Source organism: Palaemon carinicauda, chromosome 3, assembly GCF_036898095.1.
Source record: "Palaemon carinicauda isolate YSFRI2023 chromosome 3, ASM3689809v2, whole genome shotgun sequence".
NCBI lineage: Eukaryota > Metazoa > Arthropoda > Malacostraca > Decapoda > Palaemonidae > Palaemon > Palaemon carinicauda.
In genome coordinates, this window is record NC_090727.1 from 136,016,042 (window position 1) to 136,040,646 (window position 24,605).

General features: G+C 43.8%; 1 protein-coding gene across 2 annotated transcripts in view; it reads right to left on the bottom strand.

The window, feature by feature from the left end:
• The window catches only part of LOC137638567 (27 kDa glycoprotein-like), a 193,635-nt gene that overhangs the window by 41,677 nt on the left and 127,353 nt on the right, over positions 1-24,605 (bottom strand). The window contains exons 1-2 of one of the 2 annotated variants that reach the window (XM_068370738.1): positions 20,234-20,510; positions 17,219-17,355 (exon numbers count right to left, since the gene is read on the bottom strand). In XM_068370738.1, coding sequence (XP_068226839.1) covers positions 17,219-17,355; positions 20,234-20,300 — 204 coding nt within the window. In that variant the 5' untranslated portion in view covers positions 20,301-20,510. Of the gene's footprint in view, positions 1-17,218; positions 17,356-20,233; positions 20,511-24,605 lie in introns of those variants that run through there. The other variant, XM_068370739.1, reaches the window with a different exon arrangement.

The window sequence follows — 24,605 nt, forward strand, 5'->3', positions numbered from 1 at the left end:
AAAGAGCTTAAGGCTTGTATCGTTAGAAAAAATACAAATTACTTGAAAATGGCATTTATTCCAACACTAAATGCAAACCCTTTTGCTCTTTACTAGGGAAGACTCATCCCTAAGGTGGGTGGAAGTCCAAACCAACTGGCTGGCTTTTAACCCAGGGTTCCCTCACAACCTACGCACACATGGAGCAATAACTTTACACCTAGTTAAAATTCTGTGCAATAGCACGCTTTAGAGGCCTGAGAAATCCATGTGATTTTTCTAGGTAAGAATTCCAGAATCGTAGGATTCTTTGAACCAACCATAGACTTTACCCAATCCCACCTCCCCAGGAGGTATGAGGACACAACAAGTAAATATTTCTATACCATGTTACACAAAGGAAATGTGTTAATACCTGCAGACAGAGGAGGCCAGCTTGCAGAGTACCGCAGGTGCTGTTCTACAAGAGAGGGGAAGATGAAAGATAAGAGCCAGTCGTTCCTATCATTCACCCCAGACTTAACTCCGAATAACCTCTGCCCCTCTACCATCTGCTACTTGTCCATCAAGGAACTTGAGGGGTTTAAAGCACTTGTTGTGCTGCCACCACAGGACCAATGGAGAGCGTCTCCATGTTTCTGTGGGTCACGAAAGGCAGGTAGTGGGTAGTGAAGGTTGTATGGCGCTTCCACACATCCGCCTGAATGACCTGCGTCACAGAGTAGTTCTTCTTAAACGCTAGGAACGTACTTATACCCCTAACGTCGCGAGTTCTAGGTCTCCTTGTCTGCAGAGAAGGATCAGGATTCAATGCACGGGTTATAACCTTGCGAATCCACGCTGAGATCGTGTTCTTGGTGATCCTTCTCTTGACCTTCCCTGTCCTGACAAAGAGTGCTTTCACTTGGGGGCGAGCTCCTGCAGTTTTTTTTGAGATAGCATTTCGAGGTCCTCACTGGAAAAAGTAGCTGTTGATCCGGGCCATCGGTTACATTATAGACTCTCAATCCGGATGGGGCAAAATCTAGTATCCAAAACTCCCGGATTTTGAGTCTTGTCGATAAAATCAGGGATGAAGCCGAGCATTACCTCTCCCCATCCCCTTGAATGGAAGACGTCGTGGGAAAGACCATGGCGTTCACTTACTCTCTTGGCCAAGGCCTAGGCGAGAAGGAAAGCTGCCTTCAGTGTCAAGTGAAGATCTGATGCCTGGCGTAATTGTTTGAAACGAGCTCCCTTCAGAGACCAAAGGACACAAACCACATTCCAAGGAGGAGGTCTAACTTCCAACTGAGGACAAGTAAGCTCAAGACTCCAAATGAGGAGAGAGAACTCCAACAAAGAGGAAATATTAAGGCAAGGCTTAAGAATGAGCGATATCCTTTTACTGCCAAGACCGAGAGAAGCTTATCCCCTTGAAGGTATACAAGAAATTCTGCTATTGCTGGAATAGAGGCATCATGGGGAGAGATACCCCTTCCAATACACCAACCACAGAAGACAATCCATCTACGCAATGTGTTGTGAAAAACCTCTCTGTGAGGAGATGCTGGATAACCTCCAAGCATGAAGACTAGCGATTCTACGATCTTGTGGTAGATGTTCATGTGTGGTTGTCTGAGTAGATCGTGTCAAGGAGGGAGTTCTCTCAGGACTTCCATCAGCTGCTGAAGAAGGTCCGGCAACCATTCCGAGAGATGCCATAGCGGAGCTATGAGGGTCATTGCGAGATTGGAGGATGATCTTACCTTGTTGAGGATCCTTCTCATCAGGCAAAACGGGGGAAAGGCAAAGACGTTGATGTTGTCCTAATATTGTTGGAATGCATCTTGCCAGAGAGCCTGGGGATCTGGGACCAGGGAACAGTAGAGCGCTGCGGGAGTCTGTTGTTCACTGACCCCACAAAGTCAGGACTTTGTTGACAACTGGATAATTCAAAGGCCACTAGGAGCCCACTCTCCAAGTTGCTCTGCCCTCAACCACCTACTGCAGCCACCTCTGCCACTGGCATTGCAGGCATCGTCCCCACTGGTGGACAAGTGGGAGGATTGTCCTCCCTAGTTGGAGCAGCCTCGACCGCTACCTTTTTTGCCTCCTCTCTGCTGCTCCTGCTTCCCTTCGACTGTTCTTGGGAAGGAAAAGGCTGGAAGATGCCTTGGGGAAGCCTGAACTCCTACTGTTCCCTTGCAGCCTGGATGTTTGAGGTTTCCTTGGTGGAGAAGCCAAAGTGTAGGATCTACAGGTCGCCGCCCTCTGAAGGAGAGTCGGAGAGTCCTGGCTCAACTTCCTCAAGTGCTCAACAGCCCTCTTGACCTCTTCTGCAATGAACAGTCATAGACCCTCCACATTGTCGAGTTTCTAAGCCTTGCCACTTTGGTCATAGGAACTTGCCTATGGAACTTTTTTACTATCGAGTCTCTTTGCCGGAGGATCAAGTTGGCCCCCAAATTGACCACTTGGTGGGCAAGGTACTCCAAGGTTCTGATTCCTAACAGTAGAAAAGTCACCATTGGCTTTCTGGACGCTTTTGAGACTAATACTCCATTCTGAGGAGGTGTCCTACGGTTTAATCACAGATCGTGCCACAAAGTTGCCTGCATGGCAAACTTTGCGACTTTTTCCTTGTTTAGGGCGTTGGTCGCTGTGAAGATGACAGGAAGGTTGAAAAGTCTCTAGCACGAAATGCCCCTCGTCAAAGCTTCAATTACTGGGTCTGGAGGTAAAGCCGACAGCTTCTTTTCAGATGCCTCATAGTACCTCATCTGGTGGATGAAAAGGGGAGGTAAAAGCTTAGAGTAGTCGCTAGCTCGAAGAGAATTTAAAGAGACGCTGACCTGCGAGAAGGCCATCTTCCTGGCACCTTTCAACCCCCTCAACCAGGCAAAGCTGCACTGGTCTTAGAGGGTCTCTGGGTGCCATACAGATGGACTAAAACAATTTCTTTCCCGTCTGGAGGAGCCGCGAAGGGTCGTCCAGGCCGTTGCTGGCTCCCACGCAGGCCAGCACGGGTGGTTAGATTCCATCTATTTGGCCTCCAAATATCTTTGACTCGCTGCCCTGGATAGTGTCATCGTGCCCGGAGTACCGGTTCTCATCCACCCACAAGCTCTCACCCATAGGAGCCAGGGGTGGGTCGTAGTCGTCTTTATAGCACCCAGAGGTTTCCCTGGAGGTTGTGGGAACTTTTCTCATCATCGTTGTTGCCCCCAATGCGGAAGAGCTGTGGGACTTCTCCTAAGGATGGAAGAGCTGTGGGACCTTTCTTGAGGATGGGACAATGTTCTAGCCGAGCGGTTCTTTGGGACAGTCTTGGAATCCTTACTCTCCCTGGGGGGGGGAGGCACTCTACTAGCAGGGAAGGTCTTGCATCGTCCCTGCGTCTGGAAGATTCGGAAGTATTCTTGGGTGAAGACACGTGGAGGTTGCTCCGTTGCAACTGAAGAAGCGCACTGTCCTGGGGTGGCGACCTCAAGGGAGACAGTTGATAGGATTTTGTCATAGAGATCTCCCTAGGCGATCTCAAACCCTGGCTTGTACAGGGATGAAGGGTGTTGCTGGAGGCGGCGTAGGATGCGTATGCCTTCTTTTCTTCTTGGTTGTCATCATGGGCGTCATCCCCAACTAGGAGAAATCCTGTACTAATGCTTCCGCAACTCCAGGTATGTTGCACATCTAGGCCCTAATACATGACACAATCATCAGGGGCTGATGTTCCTGAGATGAGCCCTGAACAGAAGACCTGCGCCTGGGGTCAGGAGAAGGAGAGGAGAGTTTTGCTGGAACAATAGTCTCGAGTGGGATCAGAGGTGGGCTAGTTGAAGTCGCTGGAAAAAACTTACCTGCGGGCATCTGCGCTGACCCAGTCACCACCAGAAGAATTGCTCTCACCAACTCACCGAACAAAGGAGCACCCTTACCGAAGGCCAGAACCAAGGAGTCTGTGGTTTCACAATCTGTTGGGGAGATAGTGCTCTCTTACCAGACTATATTGGAACCAGTATGCTGTCATGGGGCAAGAGGCAAGTAGCTGCAATACCAGAAAAAGAGGAAGTCGTGCCACTAAGGGTACTGATGAGTAAAACTCTTCCCCCTTCCAGAGGGAACAACAGTATATGTAAACCCTATTACAAATAGTCAGATGTGATGTTACGAGATTTTGGGAGAAAAAAAAAAAAGGTAACAAATCTTGATGGTACAGGTTCTGCAAGAAATAAAAGGTGACAAATAGTCAGACATGATGTTAAGAAGACTAGGAAGAAATGAAAGGGTACACTACAGATGTAACATTGATTAATTTAAGTGAAGATCATTTTAGGTGACAATTCAGAGTTCAAATTAGAGGTGTGTGAGCTCGCAAATAACAGTATCACGGGAGTCACCACTCCAGCTTCCACATACAAATGCATCCATAGCTTGATGATGCAAGATTGGGAATAGTGCCCACCTGAACATGATAATGTAATTAATGATCTTTTTAGGAATTATGCATATGTGATAGCAGTTGGGGATGAAGCAGGATTGATCAATTTTCCCTTAGTACTAAAACTGAGCAGCAAAGGTCTATTAGGTCAAGGCCCTTAAAGTTCAACATTTAATTTCAAGAGGAAGTGGAAAGGGAAATTAGTAGAGAAAAAGGGAATATCAAAGAAAGTAAATCCCCTTGGGCTTCCCCAATTGTTGCTGTAAGGAAAAAGGATGGCTCAGTAAAGCTGCGCATTCATTATAGGAAATTAAAAGCCTTTGCCCTCGATCCCATTTATCAGTAAGAGTAAAATGGCATTTGTAACAATTGATCATTTCTTTCAATTTAGTCTTCTTCCTTTGGTTTGAAAAAGTCTTCTAGTCACTTTTCAAGAGTAATGATATCAGTACAGTCTTCCTTCCTCGATTGGTCAAAATGTCTTGTTTATCTTGATATTATAATGGGGAGAACAGCAACATATTATAAAAAAAAAACATAATCAAGGTTTTAGAAGCATTGTGCTGCAATGTCATGGAAATTAACAGAATGTCAATTTATTTCCATATACTGTATGAGTAAAATTACTAGGAAGTGACACTAGAGGGCATTCAACATTGCCACAGTAAAGTAGAAGTAATCCCAGAGTACCTCATGCTGAGTATAGGAGGTCCTCAGGCTATGATCGAGTTCTGTTCTTACGATGTGAAGTCACACAAAAAAATTACACAAATCAATGAAAATCCACTCAAAGATATCAGATAAAAATCACTATAAGGTAACTGGTGTTACACAAGAGTCAGCAAACTCTTAAAGAACGAAGGCTTTTTGGGCTAAAAGGCAATTGAAAAATGACAAATTCATAGATAATTTGTATTTTTTCTAAGTATAAAAACCTTAGCTATTTATTAGGGGTTATACTTTTGGCAGAGCTGAAATGATGAGCCATTAAGATTTAGCGAGGGTTAACTACCCACACCGCTAGTTAGCGGGGGAAGGGGGAGGGGGGAGCTTGCTACCACTCCTGTTCACACACCTGTGATTTAGCCACTTTGCTTGGAGGTAAGACTTCAAGGGGGATAAGGATGGCGGGCAAGTTTGTATAAATAGCTAAGGTTTGTATAGTTAGGAAAAATACAAATTAGCTATGAATTTGTCATTTGTTCCGTAACTGGAATACAAACCACGCTATTTATTAGGGATGACTCACCCATTAGGAAGGGTGGACGTCCATGCCAATCTGGCTTTTGGCTTTTCCCGGGGGCTCCTTATCGGAGTATGTTAGTACTCAAAAATAAGTTGTCCCTGCCTTCGCTAAAACCTTGCTACGCAAGCTGTGTGTTCAGACATGCAGAAGTGTGACTGTCTAGGAAAAGTTATTCAGAGTCTATGTAGGAAAAACCTGATGTAACCAAGACTTTCCCAATACCACCTCGCCAGGGTATAGGGACGCAACAGTATTAGCTTAATACTAGGTACACAAGGGAGCACGGTTTACCTGCAGTGGTTTGAGGTCAGCTTATGCAGAGAACCCAGGATGCTGCTTTCCCCACGAGAGGGTAGGATGAAGAAAAGAATAAGAGCCAGTCAAATCTTTTCATTCACACAGACTAAAACTGGGTAACAGTGCCCTCAACCTTCTGCTACTTGTCCAATAAGGAGCCTGAGGTATACAACCAGCTGTTGTGCAGCCACCACCGCACCAATAGAGATCGTATCGAGTTCCTGTGGGTCACGCCTTGCAGGAGAAAGGTTGTGAAAGTCACCTGGAGCATTCACATCCTTTCTTGTAAAACCTGTGTCACAGAGTAATCTGCTAAGAAGGACCAGGGGCATAGTTATGCCCCTGACACAGTGAGTCGTCATGTTGAGATGATCCTCCTCTAGTTCTTCCCAGTGCTGATGACAAGAGAACGGACCAGGGTGGGCTGTTGCCGTTTTCTTTAGGTAAAGTCTCATACCTTAACCTTGGTACAGTAACGGATGATCTGGATCGTCCGTTACCGAGTGGAGACTTGCGTAGGATCCATCACCTCTGGAGACTGTGTCTGGCGACATACTCAGGGATGAAACTGAACATTGTCTTTCGCCCTTCTCAAAAATGGGCGATGTCGAAAGAGAGACAATGAAGTTCCTTGACTCGTAAGGTTGCTGTCCGAGTGTGTAGGAACATTGTGTTCTCAAATCAGGAGAAAATTCGTTGCCTTGTGAAGTGGAACACAAGGAGGTCCCTTTAGGGATCGGAGAATTTGAACCATCTTCCGAGATGAAGGTCTCAATTCCGACTGGGGAAAGGCAAGTTGTAAGTCCGTGTGAGTTAGGAAAAGTCTATCAATGAGGGTGTCCCTTTCTTTCACTTTGAAGGTGAAGGATCAAGGTCGAGTGATCATCTTTACCTGTCAAAACTGAAAAGGGGGTCTTTTCCTCTTGAATATACTCGAGGATTCCGCTATTGCTGGAATCGAGGTATTGAGTGGAGACATACACTTTCACATGACACCAACCATACAAGATGTTATACTGCCTGGTAGACTGATGCCGAGGAATTCCTATCTTGACAACCTTTTCGCAATGAGGTTTTGGGTAGTCTCCACGCGTACAATCATAGCAAAGCTATAGCTTGTGGTAGGTGTCGAAGTGGGCTGTCTGTGATGTGGAGAGGGTTCTCTTGGAGAGACTATCAGGAGCTGCAAAAGGTTTGGAAACCGTTCTGCATAATGCCATAGCGAAGCTAGGAGAGTCCTTGAGAGGTTAACCGATGTTCTAGCCTTCTTGAGTGCCCTTCTCCAGATAAAACAGGGATAAGACGTAAACGTCATTGTTGTACCCACCGTTGTTGCCAGAGCATTGGGGTCTAGGACTGGGGAGCAACGGCAGCCTGAGATTCAGGAGCGTTGCGAACAGATCCCTAGTTGGAGGACCTCGTAAAGTCGGGACTTTGTCTGCTACAAGGCGATCCAAAGTCCATTCGGTATACCTTATCTGAGATGCTGTGCACAGATTGTCAGCGAGCAAGTTCTTCTAGTCTGGAATGAAGCGGGCTGATAGTGGTACCGAATGGACTTTGGCCTATCTTTAGCGTTTATAGTGTTAGATGGGAAGAAGCTACGAGCAAGTTCCTTCTTGCTTGTCGATGTGAGTGTCTATGTTATGTGTGGTGTGTCGTCCATCACATCACCGAGTGGTCTGTTAGGAACCGATGAGGTTGCTGAAGGACCGGAAAGTTGGCCTTCATCTCTTAAGAGATTTAAGTGAAGGTACTTTAGTACTCTGTCCAGAGGGCTGAGGTTGTGTGGTGCAGCACTATGGTCCCTCCTCTTTTCTTTTGATGTGTTCTAAGCACAACCTCAAGTCCGAGGGGTGGGGAAGGATAAGGTTATGCCGCTCTGTAGATTCTCAACTGACACCCATCCCTAGAGGTTGGCCAAACTTCTGGTCCCAGGGGGGGTCAAAATGTTTGGGGGATCGAGGGTCTGATTCCAGTCCGACCTAAGTCCCTTTGGAATGGGAGTCGTTCTCATTTCGAGAAGGTTTTGTGGAGACTGGTGTCTAGAATCATTCCCAGATACACCAATCTTCTGGGAGGGAAGTAGGGAAGACTTCCGCAGGTTTACACTGATCACTGGATCTTGGTAAAAAGACTTCAGAAGTTCCGGTGTTAATGCAAGGTTGCCACTGAGTCTGCTAAGGTCAGTCAGTCGTCCCAAGACAGAGGAGACAGAAGCCGATCCTGTGAGACCAGGATGGGTGTAGTGGAAAGACCGAAGCACAGTGCCTTGAACTGGTGTTTCTTGTTTGTCTAAACTGAATCTTCCAACCTTCCTACATGGATGGTTTGGACCTGGGAGTAAGTGTCCTTTAGGTCCAGTGTGCAAATGAAGACCTGAGGTCTTGGCCCTTGTTCGAACTCCAACATAGTGTGGACATCGACCCAAAGGGACAGCTCCTTGCGGATCCTTTTACATGGAAGATTGTCGATGCTGGAGACTTGACTTGTGTCGTAAAGGATCAGGCACGATACCCAGTGTAAGAATTCTTCTCTGAGAGAGAATTCCTTTAACTAACAGAAGGAGAGCAACGCTTAGCCTTACCATGTGCCCTGATGGGATTGATGCTATTCCTTAGAATAGAATAAATCTGGCGAATGTTAATCAATGGTTAACCATTGGGTATCATGGTTACTGTGCAGTTGGAGAGTGCTCGCAAGTAGTTTCCTGTCGACAAGCCGTTGATGAGGGTTGTCGAACGTTTGCCGATCACTTTAGTGTGATGGCGAACGGCCAGTAGCGAGAAGTATGTTGTATACCTTCTGATCTAGGAAACTACAGGAAGAGGTTGACTAGTAAGTTTGAGTCACGAACTGCTGGCGAATTGCCGATGACCGATGAATCGGTGGTCTGAGAGCCGATGGCGAGTTAAGAGATCAGCAAGCTGATTATGGTCCCCCCTGGTTGGTCAGAGATCAGCAAGCTGAAGATGGGCTGGTCAGAGATCAGCGGGCCGAGTTCAATGATCGAAGAAAGATGAGCTGCCCATCGGTGATCTAGTGATCAGCAAGCTGATGACTGGTTATTGACTAGCAATCAGAGATCGTTAGTCATTGGAGGGACTAGAGGTCAAAGATCAGCATTGAGCTAGCAATTGGCAATCGGCGACATAGCGATCAGTAAACTGTGAACTAGCCATCAGCAAACAGTGATCTAGAGATCAGATTGTTGATGCTTTCCTGTTTTCTGACGGTGGTCTGACAAGGAAAAAAGAAACTTCAGAAGAGACAGGGACCAAGGATTCCGTTTCGATTCCCCTTGTAAGATGGAATCTTCGGGATCTTGAATCCTTTTGTGAAGCCTTATTCCTCTTTTCCCGGTGGCAATGTTATGTGTTTGCGGGGAGGAATGGGGCAATGGTGACCTGTCCAAAAAGTTTTATTCCTTTTTACTACCTATTGTGCGAGTGTGTAGGAGAGTACTGGAGCGATGGTACACAGGATGATGCTGGAGCTCAATTTCTGCCTGGAGAGCAGGCAAGCGCTGGCTCTTAGGCAAAATGATATTTTCATAATAAAATAAATTTTTGAATATACTTACCCGCTGGTTATATAAAAGAGCTGAAGTCCCCTGACGCCATGGCAGAAAATTCAAATCTCGCGCTATCGAAGATACGCCAGGTGTACCAACCGCACCCTAGCGGTAGAACAGGTGGAACCACACACCATCTCCAGTTCTTCCATGCCTCATAGCCATACCATAGGTAGTCTCTAGAGGGGAGGAGGGTGGGTGTTAAATTTATATAACCAGCGGGTAAGTATATTCAAAAATTTATTTTATTATGAAAATATCATTTTTAAATATAAAACTTACCCGCTGGTTATATAAAAGAGCTGATTGACACCCCTTGGTGGCGGGTCAGAGACAGCTACATATAGAAAATTCACTTAAGGGTTACATACAATAAACTTAAGCGGTTCTCACCTGATAAGGAAGCTGACAGCAATGATACTCTGCCTCATTTCGTCCGCTATCCTTAAGAGATCCAGTAATCCACTCGGGCTGAAAATCTCTAGGAGCTGTCAAACGGTACAACCACCTATAACATGACAGAACCTCAACCAATACCCTTGTTCCGGGTGCACTCAAGGAACAAATTGACCACCTAACCAAATCAAAGATTGCGGAAGACTGATGCCCAATCTCCACAAACAACCATAACAAACGAGTTCCAAGAGATAGAAAAGCGGTATTAGGAAAAAAAGGGAACGTAGTGGTAGATCATTCACCTACTATCGCATTTGCCGCTATAAAAGGACCCAAGGTAAAAAAGTCCTCATAGCGAGTCTGAACATTCTTCAAATAATGGGATGCAAAAACAGACTTACTTCTCCAAAATGTTGTATCCATCAGACTTTGCAGAGAACGGTTCTGTTTAAAGGCCACTGAAGTCGCTACCGCTCTGACTCCATGTGTCTTGACTTTGAGGAGCCTCTGATCCGACTCATCACACTGAGCATGAGCTTCTCGAATCAACAATCTAACGAAAAAAGACAAGGCATTCTTAGACATGGGCATCGAGGGTTTCCGGACTTCACACCACAGAGCGTCTGAGTTACCTCTCAGATTCTTAGTCCTGTCCACATAAAGCCGTAGCGCTCTAACTGGACAGAGAACCCTTTCCAATTCACCGCCAGCCAAATCTGAAAGGTTAGAAATCTCGAAGGATTTGGGCCATGGCCGAGAAGGGTTTTCATTCTTGGCCAGAAACCCCAGTTGCAAAGAACAAATGGCTTTCCCATTCCGAAAACCAATGTTCCTGCTTAAAGCGTGTACTTCACTAACTTTTCGCAGTGGCGAGGGTAACCAGAAAAAAGGTTTTCAAGGTTAAGTCCTTAAACGAAGCCGAGTGTAAAGGCTCAAATCTGTCACTCATGAGAAATTTAAGGACAGCATCCAAATTCCAGGCGATGGGAGCTGTTTGAATCTTCTTGGTCGTATCAAAAGACCTAAGTAAATCTCGTAGATCTTTATTATTAGAAAGGTCTAGGTTCCTGTGTCGAAAAACCGTCGCCAACATACTCCTGTAACCTTTAATAGTAGATGACGAGAAGTTATGCTTAACTTTAAGGTCCAAGAAAAAATCTGCTATTTGAGAAAGCGAGGTACTGGAAGAGGAAATCGCGTTAGTCCTACACCACTCCCTGAACAACTCCCACTTGGACTGATATACCTTGATGGTTGAAGACCTTCTTGCCCTTGCAATTGCCTTGGCTGCCTTCTTCGAAAATCCTCTAGCTCTAGCGAGTTTTTCGATAGTCTGAAGGCAGTCAGACGTAAAGCTCGGAGGTTTTGATGATTTCGGGCCAAGTGAGGTTGTCTGAGAAGATCGGGTCTCATGGGAAGGCTTCTCGGAACATCCACCATCCATTCCAGTACCTCTGGAAACTAGCTCCTTGACGGCCAGAACGGAGCTATCAGTGTCATTCTGGTCTCCTCGTGCGAAATGAACTTCTGAATCACTTTGTAAAGGATCTTGAACGGAGGGAAAGCATAAACCTCCATGTGTGACCAGTTCATCAGAAAAGCGTCTATGTGCAAAGCTTCGGGGTCTGGAACCGGAGAGCAGTAACACTCTAGCCGTTTGGTCTTCGCGGTGGCAAAGAGATCCACGAGAGGTCGACCCCATAACCGCCACAGACTCTTGCAGATGTCCGGGTGCAGAATCCATTCTGTGGAGAGAACCTGACCTTTCCTGCTGAGTCTGTCTGCGCTCACATTGTTGACCCCCTGGATGAACCGCGTCAAAAGAGTCACCTTCCTTTCCTCCGCCCAGACGAGAAGCAGTCTTGCAATCTCGTACAGAGGCCAAGAGTGGGTCCCGCCTTGCTTCACAATATAGGCCAGAGCTGTCGTGCTGTCCGCATTGACTTGGACCACCTTGCCCCTGATCTGCTTTTCGAAGCCGATGAGAGCCAGATGAATAGCTAAAAGCTCCTTTTGATTGATGTGGAGAGAGGTTTGCTCCACCGTCCAAGTCCCCGAAAGCTCCTGCTTCTCTAGAGTGGCTCCCCACCCCGAATTGGAGGCGTCGGAACACAACAAGAGATCTGGGTTCCTCTGAAGTAAAGACAAGCCTTCTTTCAGTCTGGGCTCGTTGTCCCACCATTGAAGATGAGACTTGATGGAAGCCGAGATGGGAATGCAATCCCTGTCGAGGCTGTCCCCTTTCTTCCAATGGCGGTTGAGATGAAACTGAAGAGGACGCAAGTACAACCTCCCCAGGGTCACGAACTTCTCTAACGACGAGAGAGTCCCCAGAAGGCTCATCCAATCTCTGACGGAGCAAAGATCTCTCTTCAGGAACGTTTGGACTTTTAGGAGGGCTGCTTGGATTCTCACCGACGACGGAAAAGCCCGAAAACTCCGACTGTGAATCTCCATCCCCAAATAAAGAATCTCCTGGGATGGAATCAGTTGTGATTTTTCTGAGCTCACCAGGAGACCCAGTTCTCTGGAGAGATCCAAAGTCATCTTGAGGTCCTTCAAACAACAATCGGCTGAGGAGGCTCTTATCAGCCAATCGTCCAGATACAGAGAGGCCCTGATTCCCCTCGAATGCAGCATGCTTGCCACGTTCAGCATGATCTTGGTAAACAATAGAGGAGCCGTGCAGAGTCCGAAACAAAGAGCCCTGAACTGGAAGACCTTGTTTCCGTCCATGAACCTCAGATAACGTCTGCAGCTGGGATGAATCGGAAGGTGGAAATAGGCATCCTGAAGATCTAAAGAGACCATCCAAGCGTCCTTCCTCACAGCTGCCAGAACTGTTTTCCGAGTCTCCATAGTGAACGTCGAGTTCTGGACGTAACCATTTAGCACTCTTACGTCCAGAACCGGTCTCCACTCCCCGGAACTCTTGGGTACTAGAAAAAGGCGGTTGTAAAACCCCGGAGACGTAACATTCTGCACTTTCTCTATTGCTTGCTTCTCTAATAAAAGAGACGTCTGCAGAAGCACGGCTTGCCTCTTGGGACCCTCTCTGTATTTGGGTGAAAGATCCACTGGATCTGTGACTAAAGGAGAATTGGCCAGGAAGGGGATCCTGTAGCCTTCCTTTAACACTTGGACGGACCAGGGGTCCGCTCCATTCCTCTCCCAAGCCTCCCAGAAGTGAGTCAACCTGGCACCCACTGCTGTCTGAAGGAAAGGGCAGTCAGACTTTACCTCGGCCGGACTTGCCCCCTCTGCCTCTAGGCTTCCTTCCTTCTGGTTTAAAAGAGCCTCTTCCAGAGGACTTCCCACGAAAGGACTGAGGTCGAAACCCAGAAGAAGATTCCTTAGGTTTACGAGAGGAGAATGACGGAGGCAAAACTTTCCTAGTCGAATGAGTAACTAAGTCATGTGTGGCCTTCTGCGTGAGGGCAGTAGCCACCTCGCCTACCAATTCCTGCGGAAATAAGGTATTAGACAAAGGTGCGAAAAGAAGGCCCGTCTTCTGGTAGGGAGACACTCCTGCAGAGAGAAAAGAGCACATCATGGCCCTTTTCTTGAGAATTCCAGCTGTAAACAAGGCAGCAAGTTCGTTGGAGCCATCCCTCACACCTTTGTCCAAGCAGGACATCAAATGAACCAAACCACTAGTGTCCGTTTCCGTCATATCAGAGACCCTCTTACTCAAAGCCCCCAAAGCCCAGTCCAAGAAATTAAAAACTTCGAAGGCCCTGAACAGACCTTTAAGCAAATGGTCGAACTCTGGAATGGACCACCAAATCTTCGTTTTCCTTAAGGCAAGACGACGAGAAGCATCTACCAAACTTGAAAAATCCCCTTGGGCAGACGAAGGAAAACTCAAGCCCAACACTTCACCAGTCTCGTACCACACACTAGATTTAGAGGCTAACCTAGCGGGAGGAAAGGCAAAGGCCGTCTTGCCAAAAGATTTCTTGGAGTCCAACCAAGAACCCATTAATTTCAAGGCCCGCTTAGAGGATCGAGAAAGAACCATCTTGGTATAAACTGGAACCTTGGTAGCTTTACCTAAGATGAATTCAGAAGGCGGAGAACGAGGGGCCACAGGGGTAAATTAATCCGGGAAAATTCCAGTCAGAATAAGCATAAACTTGCGAAGATCCACAGCATGCTGATAATGCTTCTCCTCCTCATTCTCAGAGACTTCCTCAATAGGATCATCCTCATCCGACTTTTCCTCAGGCTCGTCTTCTGGCAGTGCAGCAACAGCTGCAGCCTGAACCGAAGGAACAAAGTCTGGATGGGACTGCCTGTCAAGGCCAACATCTGCGTCAACCTGATGGGGAGAAGTAGAAGTAGATTGATGCGAAACACGGACGAGTAGACGATCTTCTTCAACCAACAACTGCCTAGACCGCTTCGAATCCAACTGCTGTTGAACAGAAGAACGCTTGAAATCAGAAGGTAACTGTCGAAGATCGCCGAGAGGTCGCGTAAAGTCCGAAGACTGTTGACGCGAACGATCAAAGTAGTCAGGATGTCGACGCTGCGAATCAATGTTTTGACGCGAAGCGTCCAAAGGTTGTTGATGCGGACGATCCACTACTTCAAATCGTTGACGCGTCTCGTCCACTTGTCGACGCCGATGTTCTTCCCCGCGACCAGAATACGAAAACTGGTCAACCAAAACTCTCTGACGCGACTCATCAAAATCAACCTGGCGTTGAACACTATGACTGGGAGACCGCCTAAGCGATAACTCGTCAAGACCAGAGACCATCGAACGCCTGTGCGATAACTGGTCTGACATCGAACGCCCAGACATAACGCCAACACCTGGTTGATAAGAATCCATCAACGACGAGAGTTGTTGCTTCATAGACACAAGCGCAGACCATTTCGGATCAACAGAACTCCTTTAAGGAAGATTCGCACCAACGTCACCACGCATTTCGGGGGAAGAAAGCCAATCCGATGGAAGAGGGGGTGCATGAATAGTAACAAGGCCCGAATCGGAAGGAATCATATCCACACGAACACGGTGATCTGTACGTTTGGCCGGAGTGCAAGCGATGGGAGAACGGAAACGTTCCGGTGAACCCCACGAACTACATCCTGGACGCACAGGTGATTCCCGACGCTGTGAAACATCATGCGTCCGTTTAAGCGGTCTTGACGCGCGACGCCAGATCTCACTCCCCGACCCTTCATCGGAAGACGGGGATAACGCATGAACCTCACCTTTCCTACGATGAGGGTGAACGACCTGAGCTACGGCAACAGGAACGTTCGAGGGGACGTCTGCACGATTGATGACGCTTCTCGTTCCCTTAAGCCGTTCGACATTACTTCTCCCATGGGTTCGAGAGCTCGAAAGAGGTCTTAGGCTAGGTGAACGACAAGATCGTGCAGACGCACCCTCCGCAACACTAAACACATTAGCAACACTTGTCACAACACCGAGAGAGTCACGATTTTTCGGTACAACATCAGACACTGAAACACTTTCCACAGTTCCGATAGGATCACGGTTTTTCAATACCTTTAACTCGGAAAAAAAATGCATTTCTATCGGCTGCTAAGGACTCAACTTTCTCACCAAGAGACAAAATAGCAGTAAACATGTCTTTCATAGTAGGTTCCTGATCTACCACCACAGGGGAAGGAATAGGATTAGGAACAGGTACATTAGGTAAGGCTCTATCCACAGATCGGGAAGAACTACGCCTAACTCTCTCTCTCTCTAGTCTCCTAACATAACGATCGAAAGTAACAAAATCATCATCAGTTAAGGAAAGACACTCATTACACCTATCATCTAATGAACAAAATTTACCCCTACATTTCACACAAATAGTATGAGGATCAATAGATCCTTTAGGAAGTCGAGTACGACAACCTTCACTAACACACCTACGCTGAGCAGGGGAGGAGTCGGCCATTTTGAAAGCTAACGTGAGAGACCGACGAGCAAAAAGTAAGGGAAATATCAATATAGAAGATCTCAAACAAAAGATTTCAAGATAAGAAACAAGGGAAAATAATCAACGATAGCTTAAACTCAAAAAAGAACGTTGTACATCACCAAACAACTTCCCAAGAGAGTAAAACACGAGAGCGAACTTCTATATGTCAGCCAGCTATGACGGCAGAGAGAAGAACTGGAGATGGTGTGGTTCCACCTGTTCTACCGCTAGGGTGCGGTTGGTACACCTGGCGTATCTTCGATAGCGCGAGATTTGAATTTTCTGCCCTGGCGTCAGGGGACTTCAGCTCTTTTATATAACCAGCGGGTAAGTTTTATATTTAAAAAGCTGGTGCATTGGATCTGCGAGCCCTGACTCTTCGGCAAGACCTGGCGCATTGGATCTGAGACCGCAACTGCGCATGAGGGCGCAGGAAAGTGCGGAAGAGCGCTGGCACGCAGTAAGGCACTGTGTAGTTTTGTGCATTCTTCCTAGAATGCGCCAATGCGTGTGACTGGTTGCGCAAGGGCGGGTGCATTGGCGATTGCGTGAGAGTACTACGTGGAGACTGCTGGCACGCGCGTGCGGAAGACCATCGGTGCCCGTGTGCAGAAGACCGTCGGCGCTCGCGGAAGACCATCGGCGCCCGCGTGCAGAAGACTGTCGGCGCTCGCAAGATCATTGGCGCGTGTGTCATACATAAACATTAAGAATGTTAACATATACAGTATATACAAGTATAAAAAAAAAGTAAGTTGAAAGACAAAAATTAATGGCAGTCCAGAATAGGCGAGGAGGGAGAGAGGAAACAACCGCTCTCGATCCGAGCCAAAAGTAAAGTGACTAAATCACAGGTGTGTGAACGGGAGTGGTAGCAAGTTAACCCCCCCCCCCCCACTAACTAGCGGTGTGGGTAGTTAACCCCCGCTAAATTTTAATGGCTCGTCATTTCAGCTCCGCCAAAAGTATAACCCCTAATAAATAGCGTGGTTTGTATTCCAGTTACGGAATAAATCAAAATTCAATAGAGCACTTTGACTGTTAACAGCATGGACTTCAGTTACTGATAGTCAAAGTGAGTGAAAACCTGGTTCAGCCGGCAGTGCTGCCAACAGGGGGACAGAATATGATGTAGCAGGGTTGCCAATGTGATTAAAATTTTGATGGTTTTTGGAGATTCAGGGCTAGCTAATTTATCCTAAGGTAATGTTTATTAATACTTAATTGAAAAAAGTTTATTTGATCAAACCAAATACTTTTTGATTAAGCAAAGTAATGACTACTTAGGTGTGAACAATTACAGTACAAACAAAGTTTAGTTAGCAGAGTCAATACAAAATAAAGCACAGACATACCTCAATGTCTTTCACAGCCTGTTCTCCAACCCTTGTCCTACAGCGGTCCTTCCAGTCTCCAATCTGCTCTATATCATCTGGACCTGTGATGTCTGGAGGAAAGGTGAACGCACGAACATCGTCCAGATCTCCTTGAACTGTAAGCAGCAGAAAATAGAATTATTTTTATATCATGTGTGGATCAGTGATTTACATTAACTTGAAAAACTGAGCGGCTCTAATAGAAGCCAGTCAACACAACCATATTCATCCTAGCGATCAAAAAAAAAATATTCAGCAGTCTTTTAATTATTTTTTTACAAGGAAGTTTAATATGTAATGGATGATCACAGAACATTCAAGTGTCTATGACTTAACTGCAGTCTTTTCACTGCTTTTCTATAATATATTAATTACAAAGTTTTTATAACAATGTTCTTTAACATGTTAATCTTTGTCCAACATATTTGAAGACTTATGTCATAAAAAACAGACAACAGCATGGGGGTTTTAAGTACTGAACAAAAAATGTTATGAAAATGGCATCAGCTTCAGCCTGAGCATGCACGAGATCACCGAAAACGGCTCTGGCTTTTTGGCAGGTTATAGCTTCAGTGATAGTGTCATTTCTTTGTCCTTTATCCAGACAAGCAGCAGTCTCTCCATCTCATCATGGACGGGGCTCCTCTTGCTGGAGAAAACAGTCATGACCTTAGAAGGTGTTACTGCTTTGATAGCTTCCTTCTGCTTCAGGATCATTGCTATCTTTGACGGATTTCGGCCATATTCCTTTGCGTTCACACTTAACCACATGCCACCCTCGTATTTCCATGGAAAGCATCATCCTCTATTCTCTCAGGACATCAGTGACTTTCTTGGGACCATAGGCTAATAATGTAATGTAATATCACACACGATACAATAAAATTGTTACGAAAGTGAAATCACAAACACTATAGTCAATGCGTACGATACCACTGCCTAAACGAAAAGACAATAGGAACGCCAATGCGTAGATGCATGATGGGATACGGTACAGTAGATGCTGACCAATAGGAGAGCAGGATCTTATGGTGGTAACTACCATCTGAGTAAGGAGATAACCAATGGAAGCGTGGGATGATGGTAGAGACTTTACGGGCTGGTGGCGCGTGAATTTTAAAATTAGTCTTGGACACAGTCGGGCACTCGCACCTTATTTCCTTTCGTTGTCCGAAACATTTTTCGTGATGCGAGTCATAAAATTCTTCGCATCTCGTTTAGCAGAGTGAAAATTTCCTAAGCAGATTCTTTTGTGTCAAGAGGTTTGACTGTATTAAAGTCTTATAATGGGAAATGGAAGCCAAGTCCATGTTCGAACAGAGGCTGTAGCTCAAAGCTACAATCCCTTAGTTGTGTGCATTCAACCCAATTCAAGTTTGTACATCAATGATTTAATACAGTCAATTATAGAATATTTTCAAGTACAGTATTATTATATATATGTAATACAGTTTGTTGTTCTGTTTTGATTGATTATGGTACAAAAATCTGTTCAAACTGTATTATGAGTCAAAACTTTATAAACTATTATAGATACCCGACCATGAAGCAATGCACTTAGCGAAACATATTCCGCTTGCTAAAAAATAGGAGCAATGAGATAATGTTAAATTGCGAGGGCAGCGAACTACTGTATGCAAAGCAAACCCCATTGGTGATGAATTTAAATTAAAAAATGCCAAAATACTTTCCCATGCGGCTAACACGTGTAGGTAAACATGTTCCGCTTGCAGAACATAAGAACAATGAGATAATGTTAAATTGCAAGCGACGCGAACTATCACGAAACCAAGACCAATAAATAATAAAGTGTTAATTAGGTATAGCAACATACAGATAAATATGCTCAATCAAGAAAGGTTTTCTTAGCCCTACTAACAACTGCATATTATGGGACTGAAAAATCATGGGAGCCTTTGTAGTTTGTTGGGACAGGCCTGGAACCGCCAGAAAATCGAATAAAAAATGTCCGAAATCAGCTCTTTTTTTAAGGGAATGATCACAGAATGAAATAGTATTCACTAGTTTTGTAAATGCTTGTCCCAACAAACTACATACTAGGACAGGGTCGTGATCGCCAGAAAATAGAGTAAAAATCACCACATCGAATTTTTCATGGGAAGTTTAACAGAATGAAATAATGAATTCCCTAATATTGTAAATGCTTCCTAATGACCTAACGGCCCCCTGTGACCCCCCACACACTGTCACTATCATACAAACACCACAAACCCACCTAATCTAACCTAGTAGTTCCCAGGTCACAACCCCTTCGTAAGTCTCTCACCTACATTATAGGCAGCACTCTAAATTATATCTTTAAAATGATAAAATAACTTCACATTATGGTATATCGGATTATAGTAAAGAACATGTTCCCCCTAAGGAATAACGATTTGGCTGGTAATAAGAAAGATATCGCCTGTCCCAACAAACTACAATCTACCCAAATCATGTTTTGTTTACGCTTGTTAGTCCTGGCAAACAAAATCCTCCCTCGTTTTTATTCTATTTCCTTACTATTACCAAGTTTTGACAGCAGTAACTTTTTTAATCACGGGATCTGGTTTTTGATGTTGGGCAGAAAAGAAAAAGTCAATTCAAATATATTATTACCTTAACAACGGTATATTTGTGGGTATTTTGAACGCTATTGATATCGATACCTATTACAAAACCATAGTTTTTCAGTTATGGTACTCAACCCACCATAAATCAAAACCTATGGATTTCTGCCAGGAATCATTAAAAAAAAAAAAAAAAAAACGTTCAAAACACAACAAAATACACATGAAATATGTCTTATTTTCTACAAATAGTTCATTGCACTATTCTATAATTTTACCCTTAATTATCCTACATAAAGCCTAGGCAAATTACTACAAACAACCAAAAACAGTAAAAATATGTCCTAAGGTTCCTTAAGGTCTTTGATGAGACATTAATATATTCACAAATTTTCCTTTCCAGGAAATACGAAGGACCAATACTCACCCGATATACAAAGCAGAATAAAGACAGCGGTGGACATCCACATCCTACAAGGTCGTAGTAGTTCCATCGTAAATACGAGACTGGTCTAAGCCACCCTTTTTTCCTTTATATCACTCAGGATAAGACCGCAATATCACTTAGTAAGCACAAAACGGAGCCGTTGACTCACAACTCAGACTAGACTTTTTTCAGAGCTACTCCTTACTAGATATGTCGATCTGGCGATCGACTGGTGACAGCGGTGAGTAAGTCTGGTCTGGTCTATTAGGCGCCGCTCAGCTGATGTTGTTATGGACAGTACGATTGCACTCAGAATTACCAACATGTCTATCTTTCGCAGGTATATTGTTATGAGAATTTATATAAATTTTGACATTCAAATGCTGACTATGTAATATTATTATTTATCAAATACTTTTCATATTCTTAAGAATTCATTAAGTAATAATATATTCAAACATATCTACTATCTACTATACTCATATAGGCAAACATGTTGGTAACATTTTGCTGCAAATACACTGGTTATTTCTGCGGCATTTCATCGAATGTTCCTTTTAAACAATTGTTTAAGTTTGTAACATGCAACGCACTGTAACACACATGCAAGATCTATTTGTCCAGAAAGTTAATATTAAAAACAAAGAACAAAATCTACCTATTACCACATTTGCTAACTCGGGAGCACAAACATTCAAAGTTGGTGTTACACATAGCTCCCCATCAAGTTCAGATTCACTTGAAGAAGCATATAATATAACAGCCCTACATTTTTCAAGTAAAAGAGGAACTCCAAAATGAGATGAAAAACAAAGAATTATATCCTCTGATGATAACTTAGATATGTATTGATTGAACAGATATGGATCAATTTCTAAACCAAGTCACCGTATTACTATTAATAGCTAAGCTTCAACCTTAGTTGGAAAAGTAGGCTTCTATAAGCCTAAGGGCTCCAACGGAAAAAAAAACAGTCCAGTGAGGAAAAGATATAAGGAAATAAATAAACTTCTAGAGAAGTACTGTACAATTAATATAAAATATTTTAAGAACGGTAACAACATTAAAACAGATCTTTTATAAAAACAGACGTATGTCACCATGCTCAACATAAAAATATTAGCTGCAAGTTTGAAATTATTATTATTATTATTATTATTATTATTATTACTTGCTAAGATACAACCCTAGTTGAAAAAGCAGGATGATGTAAGCCCACGGGCTCCAACAGGGAAAATAGCCCAGTGAGGAACAGAAACCAGGAAAAATGAAATATTTCAAGAACAGTAACATTAAAATAATAATCTCCCAAATAAACAATAAAAACTTAACAAAACAAGATGACGAGAAATAAGACAAAATAGTGTGCCAGTGTACCCTCAAGCAAGAGAACTATAACCCATGGCAGTGGAAGACCATGGTACAGAGGCTATGGCACTACACAGGACTAGAGAACAATTATTTGATTTCGGAGTGTCCTTCTCCTAGAAGAGATGCTTACCATAGCTAAAGAGTCTTTTCAACCCTAACCAAAAGGAAAGTGGCCACTTGACAATTACAGTGCAGTAGTTAACCCCTTGGGTGAAGGAGAATTGTTTGGTAATCTCAGTGTTGTCAGGTGTATGAGGAAAGAGGAGAAAATGTAAAGAATAGGCCAGACTATTCGTGTGTGTGTGTGTGTGTGTGTGTGTGTGTGTGTGTGTGTGTGTGTAGGCAAAGGGAAAATGAACGATAACCAGAGAAAAGGATCCAATGTATTACTGTCTGCCAAGTTAAATGACCCCATAACACTCTAGCGGTAGTATCTTATCGGGTGGCTGGTGCCCTGGCCAACCTACTGCCTAACAAGTTCCACTGTTTCAACTAAGTGATTAGGAAGATCATTCCACAAATTGGTCACAGCTAGAATAAAACTTCTAGAATACTGTGTAGTATGTGCCTTGTGATAGAGAATGCATAACTATTAGAATTAACTACATACATAGTATTATAAACAGGATGGTACTGTCTGGGAAAATCAGAATGCAAATAAATGGTTAGAATTATGAAAACTCTTATGCAGCATGCAAAAAGAACTAACTGAACGACGGTGCCAGAGAGTAACATCTAGATCAGGAATAAAGAATTATACAGATCGTAAGTTCCTTTCCAACAATTAAGATGTGAACAATTCTCGAAACAGGGTAGAGTAGAAATAAAAATACTTCTTCAGAATAGATTGATCACCGAAAATCTCAAAAGACTTTTTTTTCAATAAGCCATTTTTTGTGTGTAATTGAAGAAGAGACAGACCTAATATGTTGTTTCTCAAAAGTAAATTTGCTATAAAAAACCTTATCTAAAATTTTAAAGGAGCCATACAGAGTTAAAGATACATTACCAATACTGCGATCCAGACGTAGAGGAACTACTGTCCTCAACCTACTTACAATCATACTTTGAGCTTTATTAGGATTCAAATTCAAGCCCCATAATTTGCACCATGCACTAATTTTAGCTAGATCTCTATTAGCGGATTCAGCAACCCCAGATCTACATTCAGGAGATGGAATTGATGCAAAGATAATAGCATCATCTGCATATGCAACGAGCTTGTTCTCTAGAATAAACCAGATGTCATATGGATATAGTATGAAAAGTAATAAGCCAAGAACACTACCCTGAGGAACAACAGATAACAAATTCTTATTCTGACTATGGCGCCATCAACAACAACTCTCTGCGATCTATTACTTAAAAATTCAATAATGATACTAAGAAACGACCCACCCAATCCCAACTGTTTGAGTTTGAAAACAAGGGGCTCATGATTAACACGGTCAAAGGCAGCACTAAATCAAGGCCAGTCATACGAACTTCTTGACCACAATCAAGGTATTTCTGTACAGCATTGGAGATTATAAGAAGGGCATCACATGCACCAAGGCCTCTATGAAAGCCAAATTGCAAACTAGGGAATAGAAGATTACCTTCGGCAAACTTATTTAGACGTTTTACCAAAATACGTTCAAAAACTTTAGATAATATGGGAGTTATACAAATTGCTCGGTAATCGGCAGAACTTGGAGCTACTAAAACCTCATTTACATAATGGAGTATTATTACCAATTCTCCAACAAATGCCAAAATAACAGTTTCTTGCTAACTTGCGGAAAAAAACATAACTTAGAAGCTAAGAAATCTGCAGTCTTTATAAAAAAGACAAAGGAAAAACACCATTTGGGTCTACACCTCCATAAGAATGAAGGTCCATTAAAGGAGCTTTACGAATTAGATTAAACAGGAGACACAGTTTTAAACACCACTTGAGCTCTTTATTTAGGGAAGTTGAGGTTTAATCTTGACATTCTAAAATTCGAGTGAAGAAAGAGGTGAATTGTATCTCTTGAGCTACGACTACATTAAAGGTTTTAAAGGCCACTCATGAATGACAAAGACAAGAGACAGTGACGATGCCCTATTAAGCAGGACAGTGCCCTACAGACTGGCCATATATACATATGATCAGCGCCCAAGAGCCCTCTCCACTCAAGCTAGGGCCAAAGAGGGCCAGGCAATGACTGCTGAAGACTCAGCAGATAAACCTATAGACTCCCCCATCCTTAGCTCACAAGGATGGTGAGGTTACAGCGACCATAGAAACTAACGAGTTTGAGCGGGACTCGAACCCCAGTCTAGCGATCACCAGGCAAGGGCGTTACCAAGAGTCCATCACAACCACATCAAAGACTTAGTGGTTAGTGTTTCACTTAAAGTTAGTCTTCTTTCCACCGTTATCCCTACATAAAGGCCTCCTGGTTTTTAACTACTCACTCAACAATGTAAGTTTGTGAGTATTCTATCGATTAAAAGATAGAAGCAAATCTTTAATTTACACTCAGTACTGTAATTATTGAGATTTTTCTCCTGTAACCATAAACAAATCTCGTGTGGATATGCAGAGAAAAAGAGGAAAGACTGGACAGGATGCGAATTTTGGGAGAGTTTCTACCACAGGAAGTGTGTTGCAATAGATACAAACAACAGTGATGCTGATATAGAGAAAATGAAATGGTTTTACCCTGAGTGTGTAGATAAAGCTTAAAAATCCAAGGGAAAAATAGAAAGATGTCGAAATGAAAATCTTTAAAAGTGGAGGAAGAACTACAGAAGAGAAACTTCACAATTGGAGAATATGCAATAGAATTACTGAATTAGAAAACCACATTAAGACTGTCGTAGTAACTCAGCGGATTCCATCCAAGCTGCTGACCCGAAAGCAAACAATCTTACTGAGACAGTTGATAATCTAACGAAGAATATTGATTTTAAGTTAACACTTCAAACACTGATAGCCCAAAAAAAGGGAGAAAATAACATGTGCCGAAAAAGT